Genomic DNA, 16,879 nt, shown 5'->3' on the forward strand with positions numbered 1-16,879 from the left:
AGAGAGAGAGAGAGAGAGAGAGAGAGAGAGAGAGAGAGAGAGAGAGAGAGATATATATTATCATTTATTTTCACTAACTCTCTCTGTTAGACGTACCGCGCCATTGAGTTCCGCCTCTCAACATGCTATATCTTGAAAATTAGGCGGTGCGTGGGTAATGCAGCTCTTTTTTAGGCAGAGAGTTAAGGCAATCTGTTTTTTTCAAGCTTGAAGTTAATACTCTTAGCCCTATTGGCCTTTACAGCGTCACCGGTTGGGGAGGGAAGAGGGTACACTGTCCCTGAGAAAGTGCAAGCATTATGTGGCTTGAGAGGATGTCGTCGGCGACTAGGGCGCCCCCTGCGGGACTCGACGGCCTAGGCTTACGGTCGTCGGGCTGCATCGTTCGGTTATTTACTTTTCGTACTTGCTACAATTATCTTACTTTAAATTAAATCATTTTCTTTACTTCACGTACCTCCAGTTTTCGTCTACATATTTTAGAGAAATTAGGTTGTTAAGTTACGAAGTTCAACGCCGCGATTTATTTTATTAGTGTGTGCAATTTATATTTCCCCAATTTGGATTCAAGCCTACAACCATCATATATGCAAAGAATTTAATTAGTAAACTACTGCACAATTTATAAAAGAAACATTAATCAGTGTTGCTTAAAGAGTAATTAAAGTTGTAGTACTTTTACTTTTTCTAAGTACATTTCAAAACGAAACTAGACTATTAGTTTGGTTAATGACTGTGACGCAAGGTCGAATGGTCGTTGGTTCTATTTCCACTCAAAACCGATATTTCTTTTCTAAACTACACGTTGTATCACTCACAGCTAAACAAATGCAAACTTTAGCGTGTTTATTGGCTGACGGGATTAAAATTAAAAAACAAAGTGATTGTAAAACAAAAATTGATTCCGTATACAGTATACTTATACTATAAGGTCATTTACTTTCAAACCGCCGAGGCCGTCCGGACCTTTTCCTTGTCAATGCACTTGCCGCAGATTAAAAAATAACAAATAAACACAAAAAACATGATTGATGGATTATGTAAAAAGAGACAAGAAGACAGAGTTTAAAGAAATTTCTTTTTTTAACTTCTAGCTTTATACCGTCGTCGCCGTCGTTGTTGACGCAGCCAACCGCTGGTTGTGCTAGTTGTGCTAGGTTCTCAGGTTCCTTCTGCCTACCCTGCAGTGTACAGACATGAAGCTACAAATTATAAAAATAAAATCTTTGACGGACCAATTATGCAAGATTTTTTCCCTCATACGCAATGCTCTTGATTTCACACTACCAGGTAGCTTTTAGGTTGCTTTAGATCTACTAGCTTTAGTTTTGTAAGCCGTCATTAATTATGACATTCTAAATACAAGAGGTGACTCTAACTCTGATAGTTGAATTAACAAGACAAACTATAGGTAGCGTTCCTCAATGTATGGTTCCTAAACACAAAAATATTTTTTCAATTCCCGAGATTAGCACGTTCAACCAAATCAACTCTTCAACTTTATAATATTAGTATGGAATAAACAGTTATTTCACGCTTTAACCCGTACATAGCAAGGTACGCAAACCTGGAGGCCTATTGTTAAGACACTCCGTTCCCCACTTTCTGTCGGATTTTTGAGGCATTACTCAATACGGCCTGAATATACTCGTAGATTATAGAAAAGAAGTGACATGCCACATCTATCTACATATTCATAATCTCTGTCATGACATTAGAATGCAAGAATGTTTTTTATATACATACATTACTGTTACATACCTACTAAATAGATAATAGTTATACTATGAAAGTATCGACTTCAAACAAAGGAATACTTAGACAGGTACTCCAGTGGAAAAAGTGATGGGTGTGCAGGTGCTGGTATCTGTATTTTGGAAATGAAGACATTAGACTGAGATATTATTCTCATTTCGTGTCTGTCGATTTCGCGGCCAATTTCATACGAAATGAAGCAAAAACGATGCATAAGTGCTCATATCTTTTAATTATTAAGCGTTGACTAAAAAAAAATGATTTTTCTGCATTCCAATCACGTAGGCGAAGCCACAAATAAAAGTTAGTTATAGATCTTATAAATAATTAGATATAAATAAAGGGCGATTACAAATTGTACTCGATAATAATCTATATTTGAAGTTCAATTGTAATAGACTTAGATATTTCTTATCGAATAAGTGATATTGCACTTCAAAGAAATAGTAACGTCATACACTTATATTTTGTTTTGATAAATATCACTTGTTATAAATTGACTTATATAATAAACTTTTATTATGGTTGTGTTTATCGACGTACCTATGGAAGAAATTTTATAGCGGAGTTAAAGAAAAAAGTAACACTATCGTCATTACACGACTGTCGAATTTCTTTATCATTATTTTTACATTCCAAACTTATATTTATAGTCCATTTCATACAAAACTAGTGAGTGTATGAGTATGACGACAAACTTAAAATTTCCATTTTTCTAGGTTCCCATTTAACCTACAATCATGAAATTGGTACGGAACCCCTGGTGGGCGAAACAAGCACTAGACCATCCCGCAGACGACGCCCTTGTCGCCGACGTCGTCTCAAGCAGCCATGTAGTGCTTTCAGAGCAGGGAGCACTAATCCAACAGGTCGTGGCTTTGATTCTCACTCGAGGAATGAAATATTTTATATTTTCATTTCATCGCTCTTGTCTCGAGCAAAGCGCGGCCTTAACACGCAGTGCCCCAGAATTATCTTAACACTAGAATTGTCTACCTGTCCTGCTACATACGGGATACAGCGTGAAGGCGATAAAAAATATCTGAGTAAACAGAGAGAAACTGATATCAAGACACTCCGTTTTAAACTTTCCGAATGAATTCGAGGCGCTGCTGCTCAGTCCGACACTTAGTCGGAAATCAACGTGACGTATTTTCTTACCACATCAACCTTATCCTTTTCCTACGTGTCAAACCCACAACACTCACATTCATTTTTAGTTCCTTTTTTTCTCTGCCATGTAAAGTCATAATAAATGGCTAGTAGTAACCTCTATTGTTATTGTTTCCATTAATTACTTATCTGTAATTGATTTGTCATTTTGCAATATATATTTATCTTATCATTATCTGTGCCTTTGTATAAGTACCTATCTCTGATATACAGATTATATGTATTATTTAAATATAAATAAGTACGTGTCTATTATTTATATACAAAATCACGTTTTTAGAATTGTATTTTTTTAGCTTCACGCTGTATCCCGCGTATAGCAGTATCAGTTTCCCACTTTCCACCGATTTTTCGAGGCATTACGTGCGTGAAAGGACAGTGTGGTGGAACTTAACGCGTTTTGTTTTGTTAAAAGGAGGAAAAATGAAAATAATTTATTTCCCTGAGTAGGAATTGAACCCGCAACGGTCGCATTCATTGTTAGACAGTCAGCAAAATTGTAATAATGGTCTAAAATGGAATGTGTACTTGACGTCCTTGACTCCACGACACTATAGTATTCTGATAAATGACATGTTGCTTAATATTATTGAAATTTGTCAAAAAATATTTCGTAATGCTTAGTCAGTATGATTTTCTGTCCAGTTGCAACTTGCATGGCATAGAGTTGTGGATCTTAGCGCCACGCTTCGTCTTTAAAGAGTGTGGAAATGGAAATAAATTATGCCATCGTGTTGAAATCGAACCCAAAACCTACTGTAAAAACAAATAATCCAATCCAATACATTTTTTTTTTAAATCTTCCTAATTCCTTCTTACTAGTGAAATGCGGAACAAATATAAAAATAAATTAGTATTTAAAACAACTTTTAAAGGTTATTTTAAATATTAAAGAATGATGAAATGAATTACTTTTATTTCCTTGCTCTGGTAACAAGACAAAGCGCGGCATTCAGCTTCAGCTCCGTCACTCAATGACTCAAGACGCAATGTCTTGAAAGAGCACGTGGACGTGGAGGACGGAGTGTTCTCTCTGCCTACCCTGCCATATGCGGGATACAAGGTGAAGCTAAAACAATATATATATACTTTTTTTCATTTATAACGGATATTAGTCAAATCGTATAGAAGTGGCACTTCAATCGACCTTGACATTTCAACACCAAATCTTGTTTTTTTGACATTTTAAATTGAATACCCACACCAGGAAAGTTACCGTAAGCCGTTTTTGTTTTGTTATAATATAAAAAAATATAACATTATTTATTGAAGTTGCGTTCCTATAAACAAAGAATATGATTGAATATGAACCTGTAGACTCTTGACGTCCAGGCATTCTTGTTTAACTTATCAAAATAGAGTGGTCTTCGCCTATTACGCTTCTCGTGCTAATCTGCGTTTGTTTCGCTCGTTGTAATGATGATAATAAAATTTTACAGTGTAACCCACATAATATAAAAGTATAGGCATAAGAAACCCGGTGGTGTTGAGTCACTCCGTTCTTCCATTTTTGAGGACATCGCATGCTCTGTGTGTGCGTGTGTGACCGCCCCCCCCCCCCCCTCTCTCCCTGGATGTGAAAAAATGAAAATTTTAAATATTTCATTCCCTCCAATGGTAATCGAACCCACAGTCGTCGCGTCAACAGTCAGTACACTGTGTCTCTGCGCCACGATTGCCTCTATGATTTAAGTTTAATAACCCCTTTGTTTCATCTATTATTAATCGAAGCACGTTCAAATCCAAATTCCTTATTTAGAATGGACATTGAGAAGTTACTGTTATATATTTTATATGTATTATGTATTATAATTTATTTTACGCTTACATTTTTATGGCCCCCTCACTGTAAACGCGATGGTTGTGGGTTCGAGTCTCTCTATTAATTAGCTATAAGACTAAGCGCGGCGTTAAGTTTCGCCACTCAACACGCAATGTCTCAAACAGAGAATAACACTCTGTTTTTTCAATTATCTTTGTCGCTGGTTATGGATTCAACCGGAGGAATGCCTTATTTTAATTTCTCCGCCTAGTGAGAAACACTAGGTTGTTAGGTTGTCTCTGGTTCATCTTCAAAACACAGTAGAGTTGACGTTGAATTCACGCTCTATCCCGCTTTTAACAAGATAGGCACTGGACAGTGTGCGCCGCGACGGCCTCAACCTGTGTATCTACATATATAACTGACCTATTCCTAGCAAATATTTCAAACGTTCGACCTTTACCAAAATCCTTTCACTTTTGTGCACTTTTGATATTTATCATAATATTATTACAATATGAATTCTATACTTATATTATAAGTAGGTATATAGCTGTGACTATAACGTGTATTTATACAAGTGCTAGAGGAATTGTAATTTCATATATCTTAGGAAGAAGGGTATTTAGTGTTAAGACACTCCATTCCCCATTATTCGACCAATTTTCAAGATATTGCTTGTTATGTGGCAGAATTTAACCGCGTTTTGTCCATCAGGATATATTAATATATTTCCCTGTGTGAGATTCAAACTCACGAAAGTCGTCGCATTGACAGTTATCCGCTGAGCACTTTCCATTTTAATGATTTCCTCACAGATTTTCCCGCTATGGTTAAGATATAGTGCCTATCCTGCTATTTGCAGGATACAGCGTAAAGCTGGAAAAAACAAGATTAATTAAATTCTCACTTTAAAGAATCAAAAATGCAAGGTCGATAACGTAACACTTATATTTAGTAACACGCTATTAGAAATTGGCAAATATAATTATATTAGTTCAATTGTGAATGACATTTTGTAATACTGTTTGAATATTATAGTGCAGTGGTGGTCTAGTGTTTGACGTTACCGCAATGGTTGTGGGTTCGAAATCTTTTAGGAATTTATTTGATTTTGGTTGCAGAAAATGTCAAGCTAGAAAAATATTTAGTTCATGTTCAGGTAGGCGGTAGGTACGCGCGCACGACAAATTGCGGTTATTTCTGCGTAAATCTCGATTCACGGGGGTTCCGGGATAAAAAGTGTTAGCCCTATCATTCAGTGTTAGTCCCATAAAAATCAATAAATCATTTAATCCATCAAAAAGTCGGCGCAAAAGTAATTACAAAATTGTACAATGAAATAATTACAATTTAATTACTTCTAAGTAACAATTAAACTATGAATTAATATAATGAAGATAATTATTATATTAGGAATGTAGTATGAAAAATATTATTTTAACAAATATACAAATCTGAAGCATTGGAACCTGCGCCCCTAGGCCACTGCCCACTAACCCATAAGTATTTATTCAGCTGCGTTGAAATTCTATTAAATAAAAATAAATAATCGAAAGAGTAAGGGCACGTATGGCTCAGTGGTCGGGAGCTTGAATTGCTTCCAAGAGGAGCGTGTTCCGCTAAGTTCAAGTTTTGCACGTTTTATTAAAATATTCATTAGTGTGAAATAACATTTTGGAAAATATTTATAAAAAAATAATTCCCCCCGCTAAGAGCGGCGTTGAGTTCTGGCCACCATGTCTCCTTCAGGTTCCCGTTATTTTTACTTAACTTTGCATACAGGATTTGGGATACAGCGTGAAGCGTGAAGAAAAAGAACAATTGTCTATGATTCATTCACATTCAGCAAAGTTTCATAATCGGAAAGAACTCGGCGCGACCGGTTTTAAAGCTACAGCGCAATCAATTACCACATTTTATTACAACACTCAAAAATTATATACTTTCTGGCAGATATTATAAATGATCTCGTCATAGCGAAGGGGGATAGACATAAGCGCGACGGTTATGGGTTCGATTCTCACTTACAGGAAAGAATTAAGAATGAAGAATGAGGAGCCGAGCGTAAAGGAATGAATTATAACGCTTCGGTTTCCTATTTGTCTCGAATGATGGCCCGAAAACAATGAAAATGCGTGATTGTTAAAAACATATTCATATCTTATAACAAGGATCACTACTCTATTCATAATGTACTATTTATTTAAACATACATAAACTTAAAGGTAGACTTTTAGGTGTATAATAAAAACCTGATATAGGGTGTGTCTCTAAGCGTGGTGGTTGTGGGTTCGGTCCCCATTCGGCGGAATAATTATAATTAAATTATCTTCATTACTCCGCTTGGGTAAGAGAAATTCGGTTCCGCCACGTGATGCCTTTAAAATAGGAGCGAGAAACGGAGTATTTTGACACTGCTTCTCCACTTTCCTCTGTTTATCTTCTTATATGCGGGATACAGCTGAAGATAAAAAATGTATACATACACCTATCACTCCGTTTTTACACAGTTTTCCAAATAAGTTTTTTGTTTGTTTTTATCGCACTCTACTAAATGATTTAATTTTCCATATTAGTAACTTACAAGTGAGTGCATAATTTAGATTATTATATTAAAGTAAAATTTAGAGGGAAAAATGCGGGAAATTTTGGAGAGAAATGATGGCAGTTTACCAAATAGGTTTAATTAAAATAAAAAAAATAAACCATTTTAATTTGAATAAAACTTAATTATTAAACTTTTGTTAAACAGTCTAGTTATGGTGAATTAAAACAACTAGTTGGTGGTGTACACCTAAAAATATTGAAAAAACAACTGCTAAATAGCAAAATTATGCATTTTCTGCAAGCTTTCCGATTTACATGGTTTTGACTTGAAAAGTTTAATTTTCGTTTTTCTCAGGAACGTATCTACCGTGTAAATCGAGGGATAGGTGTACTCGTATATACAGTCTAGTTTTAATTTATTTAATAACATTTTAGTTATTCGTTCTGATAACAAAATAACGCGCGGCGTTGATTTCCACTACTGCCCAATGCAAACTAGGCGGGGTCCTAGTGTTAAGACACTCTGCCTACCCTGCAATATACGGCGTGAAGCTAATAAAAAATATGTTAATACAATCGAAACATAATTTAAAACTGGTTTCTTCCTATCATTTGACATTAAGAATGACCCCCAAAGCAGACCTTTCAACTTTTCCACGATTAGTAGAGGATGACATTTAAAATTTACGATTAGAATATTAAATAATATTATTTAACAATACTTAAATAAAATTCGAATCCCAGACGTGAAATTGGTTTGATACACACTATGGCGTTGAGTTCCGTAAGTAATCAAAAAAGTAAATGTTTAATGTTGTGTTGGAAACTTGTTTTTATTTGTTGATGTAAGATATTTATTATAAACAATAATTTAAGGCCCTCGCGGCACAGAGGGAAATAATTATATTAAACAATTTTCATTTCTTGATCTGGTTTTTTTATTTATTTTTTTTTATTTTAAAAGCTACATCCACGGGCGCATAGTGCCCGTGCCTTTTTTTATTTTAAGTAAGTTTTTTTTTTGTAATATGGCGTACTTGATTTCGGGACAATTTGAACTGTACTTATATCTAGAGCTTAAACTAGAGGGGTTGGATGAGACCCCTACCGACAATTTTTTTTTTCTTTTGTTTTTTTTTTTTTTTTAACATATATTATTATAGTATACTAGCGGACGCGCGCAGCTTCACTTGCGTATTTAGGGGGTGAATTCTAATAACCCATGAAACATGTATTCAATGAAATATTTTTAAGAGTCTAAATTTCAAATTTTATAAAAATCGGTGGCGATTTAAAGATTTTTCCATACAAACTTTCAACCCCTTATTTGCACCCCTAGCGGGAGAATTCTAGAAAACGATGAAACACGTGTTCAATTAAATACTTTTAAAAATCTAAATTTCAAATTTTATAAAAATCGGTGCCGATTTAATTTTTTTTCCATACAAACTTTGAACCCCTATTTCACCCCTTTAGAGTTAAAATTATTCAAAATCCTTTCTTAGTGGATGTCCAGATTACGAAAGTAAACTTTTGTCCAAATTTCACGTTTCTACGCACAGCGGTTACGGCTGTGCGCGCGTCTTACCTCAGTCAGTGAGAACAAGTCCTTTTATATATATAGATTACATATATAATTGTCTTTGATATAATTATTTTATACATTTATATAGGTGTGGAATTTTAGATTTGGCCTGGCTTATGCAGAATGCCTTCAAGTTTTTGGTTCAGTGCCTCTATCACCCGATCGTCTCTTTGTGATATTGCCCCTTTTAGGTTCGCCTCCACCACCTCCGTAAATGAAGCGCCCACCGCTCGGCTCTTTGATCTGGTTGACAAAGCGTAGTTGGGTTCCGAAACTCAATACGCAACGTCAATAAACCGAGGAACGGTTTCACCCTCTCTAGCAGGTCAGGCATGGGGAACCAAGAGTTAAGACACTGCGACACTGCGCGTCTGCTCAATTCCAAGACATTACATGTGTTACAGTAGCGGAACACAATGCCATGCTTTGTCTTGTTACCAGAGCGTGTGGGAATCGAACCCACAACAGTCGTATTAGGTGAGTCACTCAAGCATGTAGCACCGTGGAGGCGTGATTGCCTCTTTCTAAAATGGCAAAGGTCACATATTCGAATCGTTCGTTAATGCCACTCTATTGTCAAAGTTGTTGAAAATATAATTTATTGATAACGGGTCATTACAATTACTTTATTCTCATACTTACTAGCATTTAGCTGCGGCTTCGCCCGTGTGGTGATATGGGAACTACTCGTTACATATACAATTTTCTAAGTGCAGGAGGGTAGTGGGTTCCATCGAAACAATTTACGTGATGTATATAGCCTACAGACTTTCTCGATAAAAGGACTATACAACGTAAAAAAATTTTCTCAGTTCGAACCAGAAGTTACTAAGATAAACGCTTTTAATAAAACAAACTTTTTTCTTTATAACATTAGTAGGTATGTAACATATGTATAAGTTATTTAAATTTAAGATAAAACTTATATAAATAACCATCCCTTAGCAGTCGGGAAAAAAAATATTTTAAAAAGAAATCTTGCAAGAAGACTTCTCTCATATTACCATTCCATGGGCTCCTTGCTCCTCGACTGTTTTTCAAGAAAAATTATGTTATAAAAAAAAACAAATTAAAGTAATATAATATTTATTTATATATTAATTAACATAAGGAACGTAAAAAATCTCATAATATCACTATTTTAAGTACAAATTTAAACTTAGATCTACACATTTTTCTATAAGTATAGTAAAAATCTTGACATTGACATTTGATAAAACGCGTCAAAGTAAAAATTACAAACCAAATATAATTATTTATATTTACAATTTTCATTTAAATTTGAATTATATAATTTTTATCATAAACACAGAAACTTTATGTACATTTTTTTATTAATTTTTATTTACAGATTGTTTGTTACCTATATAAAAAAAATAAAAGCTACACTTTATAGCAAAGAAAACACCATACAGATTAGGCATTATATCTAATCATTTGACATGTAAAAATTTTAAAAACTACATTCCACAGAATAGCAAAAGTATTTATTACATAGATCTGCATACAAAATAGCATAACTATGTATGTATAAGTCACAAAATCAATATTCTTAACACGACATATGACGCGAAACAAAGATTTAAAACAGCCTCACTCTTGTTGTCAAACTTTCTACTTACCTTTGCATTTGTAGGAAAATTGTAAATAACAGAGGGATACTCCGTTCCCCAATTCTGGAGACATTGTGTATTGAGTGGCGGAACTCAACGCCGCCATTTACCTCGAAACAAAAGCGAAGAAATAGAAATATAAATTTTAAATAAATATTACATTTCTTAGCGTGGGGATCGAACCCACAACCTTTCGGTTTACAGTCATAATTTGTGCCCCTGCGCCACGACTAACCTCAAACCTGTTGATTATTTAACAACAAAAACATATGTTAGGTATAAAAGAAAATCTATATCTATCTATATATATAAAATCGAAAGGTGACTCACTCATCACGAAATCTCAGAAACTACATGTGCTAGGAATCTCAAATTTTGCATAGGAGTTATTTATAGGACGTAGGTGCTCGCTAAGACGGGAATTTGCAATATTCAACTTCTAAGGGTTTGTTTTTGGGGTTGAAAGTTTGTATGAAACTTCTTTACTGATGACATTTGTCTTTGTCATTCGTTACTAAATGCTAGGAATCTTAAATTTTGCATGAACGTCATTTATAGGACGTAGGTACTCAGGGAGACAGAAATTAATAATAACGTAGTTCACGTGGGCGAAGCCGCAGGCGGGCCGCTAGTATTATATATAAAAATTAATCGTTGATTTTAGTCGAAAATGTTTGTCGTAGTCCAGGAATGGTTAACGGTAAGAAAATATGGAGAAAATGTGAGGAAGATAGTAAAACAATTTAATTTTCTCATATTTAAATTTAAGAATGAGATCAGTTGTTATTATGCTGCGTAATATTAATCAACCTCGACTGTGCAATGGACGCGACCGGCTGTTAAAAAAAATTAATGAATAACGTCGTCAAAGGGGAAGATGTGTTGATCCCGCGTATACCAATGACCTCAACGGACCCGTGCGTCTGGCCTCTGCATTAACCAAATAAATGAAAAGGTCAGTCGTTGCAAATTTGCGGAATCAACTTAGAGAATCCCTGTTTGAAAACCCATCATCTACATATGCACCGCAATTTTTTTTTCAGAAAGTTTTAAATTGATTAATGGGCATCGTGGCGAAGTGGGCTGTCAAAGTTACACTCGCAAACACAACGGTTGTGATTTCGATTCCCATCTGGGTGGAATATATATTTTTTTTCTCTGATAACAAAGAGCGTTGAGTTCCGCTACACAATACACAAAATATCAAAACCCGTACAGTACGTGGGAAAAAGTGTCTCAACACTAGGTTCTTCTATATATTCTTTGTCAAATAAGTACTTTTTGAACTCTACAAATTACATAATACGTCTAATTGATAAAGAAAATTTTAAATACAACCAAAGTTGGGGTTTCAAGTCTTAATGCAGACAATATATATATAAAGACATCACCTATGGGTATTCCTTTAGGTATTCATTTATAGAGAATTCGTGCGTTGAATAATTACTTTATAGTAAACACCTTATTTATATGGAAATTTACTTTGTATATTGTAGTTACTTTACTTATGTATTGTAGGTGCCGCCAGAGGCCAAAATGTCAACAACGCTAATATATGATCCAGGCTCTGTTTTTCTGTCTGTCTGTCAAGAGCCTTTATTTCAGTAACCCTTATATGCTATAGGAGGGGCCGTGGATCAGAGTGTCGGAGCTGTTGCGTTTTGTTCTTTCCCCCGAGTTGGAATCGAACTCACAATCCCACTGCAGCACGATGGCCTCAGCAACACTTTATGTTCACGAAGACGCGTAGAGTTTCTTACACATCAATTATTGAACAATCTCTTTATTAACATATTTTTTAACCACCTTCCGTAAGGAGGAGGTTATCAATACGACTGTTATTTTCATGTTTGTTATTTTTGACTGTGTGAACCGATTTTCATGATTCTTTTTTGTTTAAAAGCTGGTGTTTCCCGTGTGACGGTGTGGTCCTATTTCTGACAATGTTATCCATGAGAAAACACATAAGTAAGTCTTAATTTTGCCTTAAGCACGTGCGCGACAAATGGACGAATAACTGAATATCACATCAACCGATTATGGGATCCGATTTCAAAATAAATATATAGATAGACATCCCTACAACTTATTGTAAAATGTAGCTAGACTTTGCTTCGAATGAAGTACAACGATCTCATATTCTTATCACTTTACGTACCGTTCTTATCACATTTCAAGGCCGAATCAATTATTTTTTTCCGTAATTCGCCTTACATAACATCATTCGTTATTTTGTAGCAAAATAATTTCGTATGGACATTAGTGTAAATGAAACGGCCTCAGGTTCAAGTCCCGAAGGCACTTTTATATATTAACTAGCTTTGACTCGTGGTCAAATGGTCAGCCTGATGTAGCCTGAAGAAACGATAACGTAAGACGCCTTCCTCAATAAATGGACTACACAACAAAAAATAAGAAAATATATGGAGAGCAGTAGTTCCTGAGATTATTTTACTTTATAATATTAGTATAGAAGTATATGTACATTAATATAGGTAACTGAAAAGGTTACAGGTTCAAGTTCTAAAGTACTTTTTTATATAAATTGTCTAGATACCGGTCACTAGCCCCTACCCCACAAACGGTCTCAAAAATATTTTAATGTATTTTATATATGTATAATGGAAACTCTTTTAAATACTTCCAATCATTTCCCAAAGTGAGGATTGAATTCACAAGCATCGCGATTACTATCAGACATACTTAATAAACTAATAATTAAGTTTAACTGTTTATATAATGTAGCAATATATGCAAAGATAAATAATATAAACCAAAGTTATAGAAATATTTTAAAATTGTAATGCAATTTTAAAATATGAATTAATTTCCATTTAAATGTTGATTTATTTCCTAATTTTTTTTAAGTACTCATCTATATATATAAAATCGAAAGGTCACTCACTCATCACGAAATCTCAGAAACTACAAGTGCTAGGAACCTCAAATTTTGCATAGGAGTTACTTATAGGACGTAGGTGCTCGCTAAGACGGGAATTTGCAATATTTGATTTCTAAGGGGTTGTTTTTGGGATTAAAAGTTTGTATGAAACTTCGTTACTACAAATGCTAAGAGTCTCAAATTTTGCATGGACGTCACTTATAGGACGTAGGTACTCATGGAGACAGAAATTAATAATAATATAGCTGACGCAGGCGAAGTCGCGGGCGGGCCGCTAGTACAGTATATTACTTCACTGTAAAGGAAACAATTGATTTTTCTGTCAGTTTATTAATTAAACTGTGTTCAATTTTAAATTATATTAGATAAACTGTCTTCTTTAACAGATTTTGGCGCCAAAATATTATTTAGCTGTTGATGTCATTTACAAATTGGTTTAAAAAAACTAAAATTATATTTGTTATAAACTTATATTATAAAAATTATGGAAAATTAATACAGAAATGGACATTCTATTTTTATATGAAAGTAAATTTTATGTTTTTAAAACAATTATTAAGTACACATATAATTTTAATATATTTAATATATCAAATTTATTAAAACCCAAAATAAAAAAATATAATTAATTATTTTGTCAGGTACTAAAGGTCTCTTTACAAAATTCATTAAAAAATAATTTTGAAATTTCAACATAACAAAATTTACACTAATTATTGCCTTTCAAATTCATATCATTAGCTAAATTATACATAAATTAATGACAATGATATATGAAACTAATGATAATGACTTACCATTAATTAATGATTACCATTTACACCATTAGTGGAGGTTTCATACATACTTTTCAAATGGAATGGGGAAATAGTAAATACTTCATTTTCAACTAAATCTTTTAAGTTCTCACCTCCATAAGAAAGTAGTGGTGAGATTTCTGTGTCAACATTATCATTTATTATACCGCCGGCTTCTCTTATATATTTTCTATGTAATTTTAATAAGTCCTCTCGAGCGGTAGATGGGCAGTCTTTTTTGGCAGAATCAGCATTCTTCAAAGCTGAAAATTCGACATCTCTAGCCACTTCTAAACAAATAAAGTTTTCGGCAAACTCAAATATATCGAAAATGAACTTTTCTATTTTAATTCCGTTGGGTTCTGAGGGTTTTTGACGCACTCCATTTTCATCTACATATGGAATTTTCTTTTTAGCGACATGCAGTTTAAGTTTTGATTCATAATCACATATTTTTGATAAGAATTCTGATGAGAAATAGTGATTGCATATGTTTCCAGCAGAGAATGTGAGCTGGCCATCTGGATTTCGCCTTTCAGCTGCTTCGTCAGTCAATTCTGAATATTCCACTACCTTATAATAACCATTGACTCTGCATACAACCCCTACTGGTTCATTTGGTGAAGATTTTCTTACTACTTTGGCAGCACAATCAGCATTCTTGCTCTTACAATAGCCTATGAAGACTGGATCAGCAACTTTTATAAGAAGATTATCAACAGAATGAGCATGTAAGTGTAGGACACCTCGTCTGGCAATGTCCTTTAGCACCCCTTGAGTTTTTAAAGCTCTGTAAATCCCACCATTACCATCAGGTGCTGATGATAGGTGATATTTCTCATCCAAAAATACTTTTCCATCAAAATCAAAGCATGGAAGCCTCCCTTGTTCAAAGAAAACAATGTTCTCTTTGTTTAAGCCAAAGTAGTTATGACTTCTAAAGAATTCAGCTGTAGGTGCCATAGTGTGTTCAGATGTCATGATATACCACGTTATTTTACCTTGCCTTCCAGTTCTCTCTTCAGCCATTTGTTGGATACGGAGGATTCTTTCAGCTTGGATTTGAAATAGTGTCTTGTGGGATGGTAGTCCTACATCATACATTCCTTTTGGGTGTCCGAATCCCAGCCTGGTAGCTTGACCACCAGCTAACAGCAAAACACCAACTTTTCCTACAGATATTTCACCGAATCCAATATTTTCATATTCCTCTATTTTATCTTGGGATAATCCTGGTACAGATTCGTAGTGCGTCTCCGGTATAGGTTTCAAGTCATGGTCAAACTTTTCTAGAATAACTTTGGTAGTGTCCATAGCGCGGTGAAACAATTCGTTAACTTCAATAAAATCTAGCTTTCTTATTTCGTTTGAGAGTTGTTCCCGTTCATTTTCATTTAATTCCGGCCAATATTTAACAAGGTGCTCTTGGCCGTGAGCGCTCAATTGTTTTTTAATATTATCGAACGACATTATGCTAAGACGTCTCGCGTTATAATAATATTAAAAACCCTATCGCACCGATTAGAAAGTGAATACTGGCTCATTCCGCTGCTGTTACATTAGCGCACCCCACCACAATCAGTGAAATACACGTCGTTCTTACTAACATTTCGGTAATTTCTGTTTATTTACATTTTAGTGAATGGTGTAAACGTGTTACGTCAGTTGAAAGTCGATTATTATTCTAATTACATTGCTATTTCTGGGGTTTTTGTGAAGATTTAGCGGTTTTAGGCAGTTAATGTATTGTTATGTTATGTCAAATGTCAACTTGTTTAAAATGATGTAATGGCGTTTTGATTTTCGTTTGGAAATATGAATTCATAATACTAAATAGTATATAATTAGGTTTCAGAAGTGAAATATGAAAATAAAACTATACAACACTAATGTTACAAATACAATCTTATTTATTAAAAATCTAAATAACTATAAACTGAAGTATAAATAACTAGAAACTTATATAAAACACCAACAACATTCGAAAACACATATAGGTATTTACTCAGTGTTAATTATAGCAGCTCTTTTAACCAATTCACATTATTTATTAATTAAAACATTTAAATTACTTTATAACTTGCTAATAATGATCTATTAACAACCTAATAACAAATCACATCGACTACAACACGTGTAACCTCAAGTATGTGAGGGCCAAATATGTCTTCCCGCTTAAATTAGTAACTTAATAATAAAATGAAAAGAGCGGGAGCGGAAGACATTGACAGTGACATTGACACATTGCAGTACTATATTTGACAGTTGACATTTGTAGCACAGAAGTCTCCTAACTCGGCCATTCTGACCCTGCGTCGTCCCCGACGTAGCTGATCCAGTTGCCTGATCACATGCTGGTGCATCCCGATTAGCCCCAAAGTCATCGGCGTCGTTTCATGGCTGTATTGATGAAAATTCTACAGTAGTACCATATTCGCTGTCTTCATCATCTAAAATTTTAAGTTTATAAATGTCTAAACAATACAACATAAACGGATAGGCAATCAAAATATACAGACAAAAGATATAAAAATAAAAAGTTTTGAGAGCTCTCATTTTTAACCCTGTAAAATCTTCATATCCAAGTATGTTCAGTCCGGTGCAGCAAACTCCGGAACCTGTGAACAGAACAGTCAGAAGGCGTCCCCTCTGTCTGCCAGGACCAAATGTCCACATAGACGTCACATGGCCACAAGGACCAAACGTCAGCAAGGACCAAACGTCCACAAGGCCATAATGTCA

General features: G+C 34.5%; 2 protein-coding genes across 2 annotated transcripts in view; one reads left to right on the forward strand and one right to left on the reverse strand.

Annotated features, from left to right (window-relative positions):
* The window catches only part of Mgat2 (alpha-1,6-mannosyl-glycoprotein 2-beta-N-acetylglucosaminyltransferase), a 110,975-nt gene that overhangs the window by 68,935 nt on the left and 25,161 nt on the right, over window positions 1-16,879 (forward strand). The gene's annotated exons all lie outside the window — the stretch shown is intronic.
* On the reverse strand, window positions 9,895-15,857 carry mmy (UDP-N-acetylglucosamine pyrophosphorylase mmy). Its single transcript, XM_085187240.1, has one exon. It carries the CDS (start codon window positions 15,605-15,607, stop codon window positions 14,144-14,146), a length of 1,464 nt encoding a protein of 487 aa, XP_085043366.1. The 5' UTR covers window positions 15,608-15,857; the 3' UTR covers window positions 9,895-14,143.

This window comes from Heliconius melpomene, chromosome 6 (genome assembly GCF_056956725.1).
Source record: "Heliconius melpomene rosina isolate 202511_hmr_F chromosome 6, ASM5695672v1, whole genome shotgun sequence".
Lineage (NCBI taxonomy): Eukaryota > Metazoa > Arthropoda > Insecta > Lepidoptera > Nymphalidae > Heliconius > Heliconius melpomene.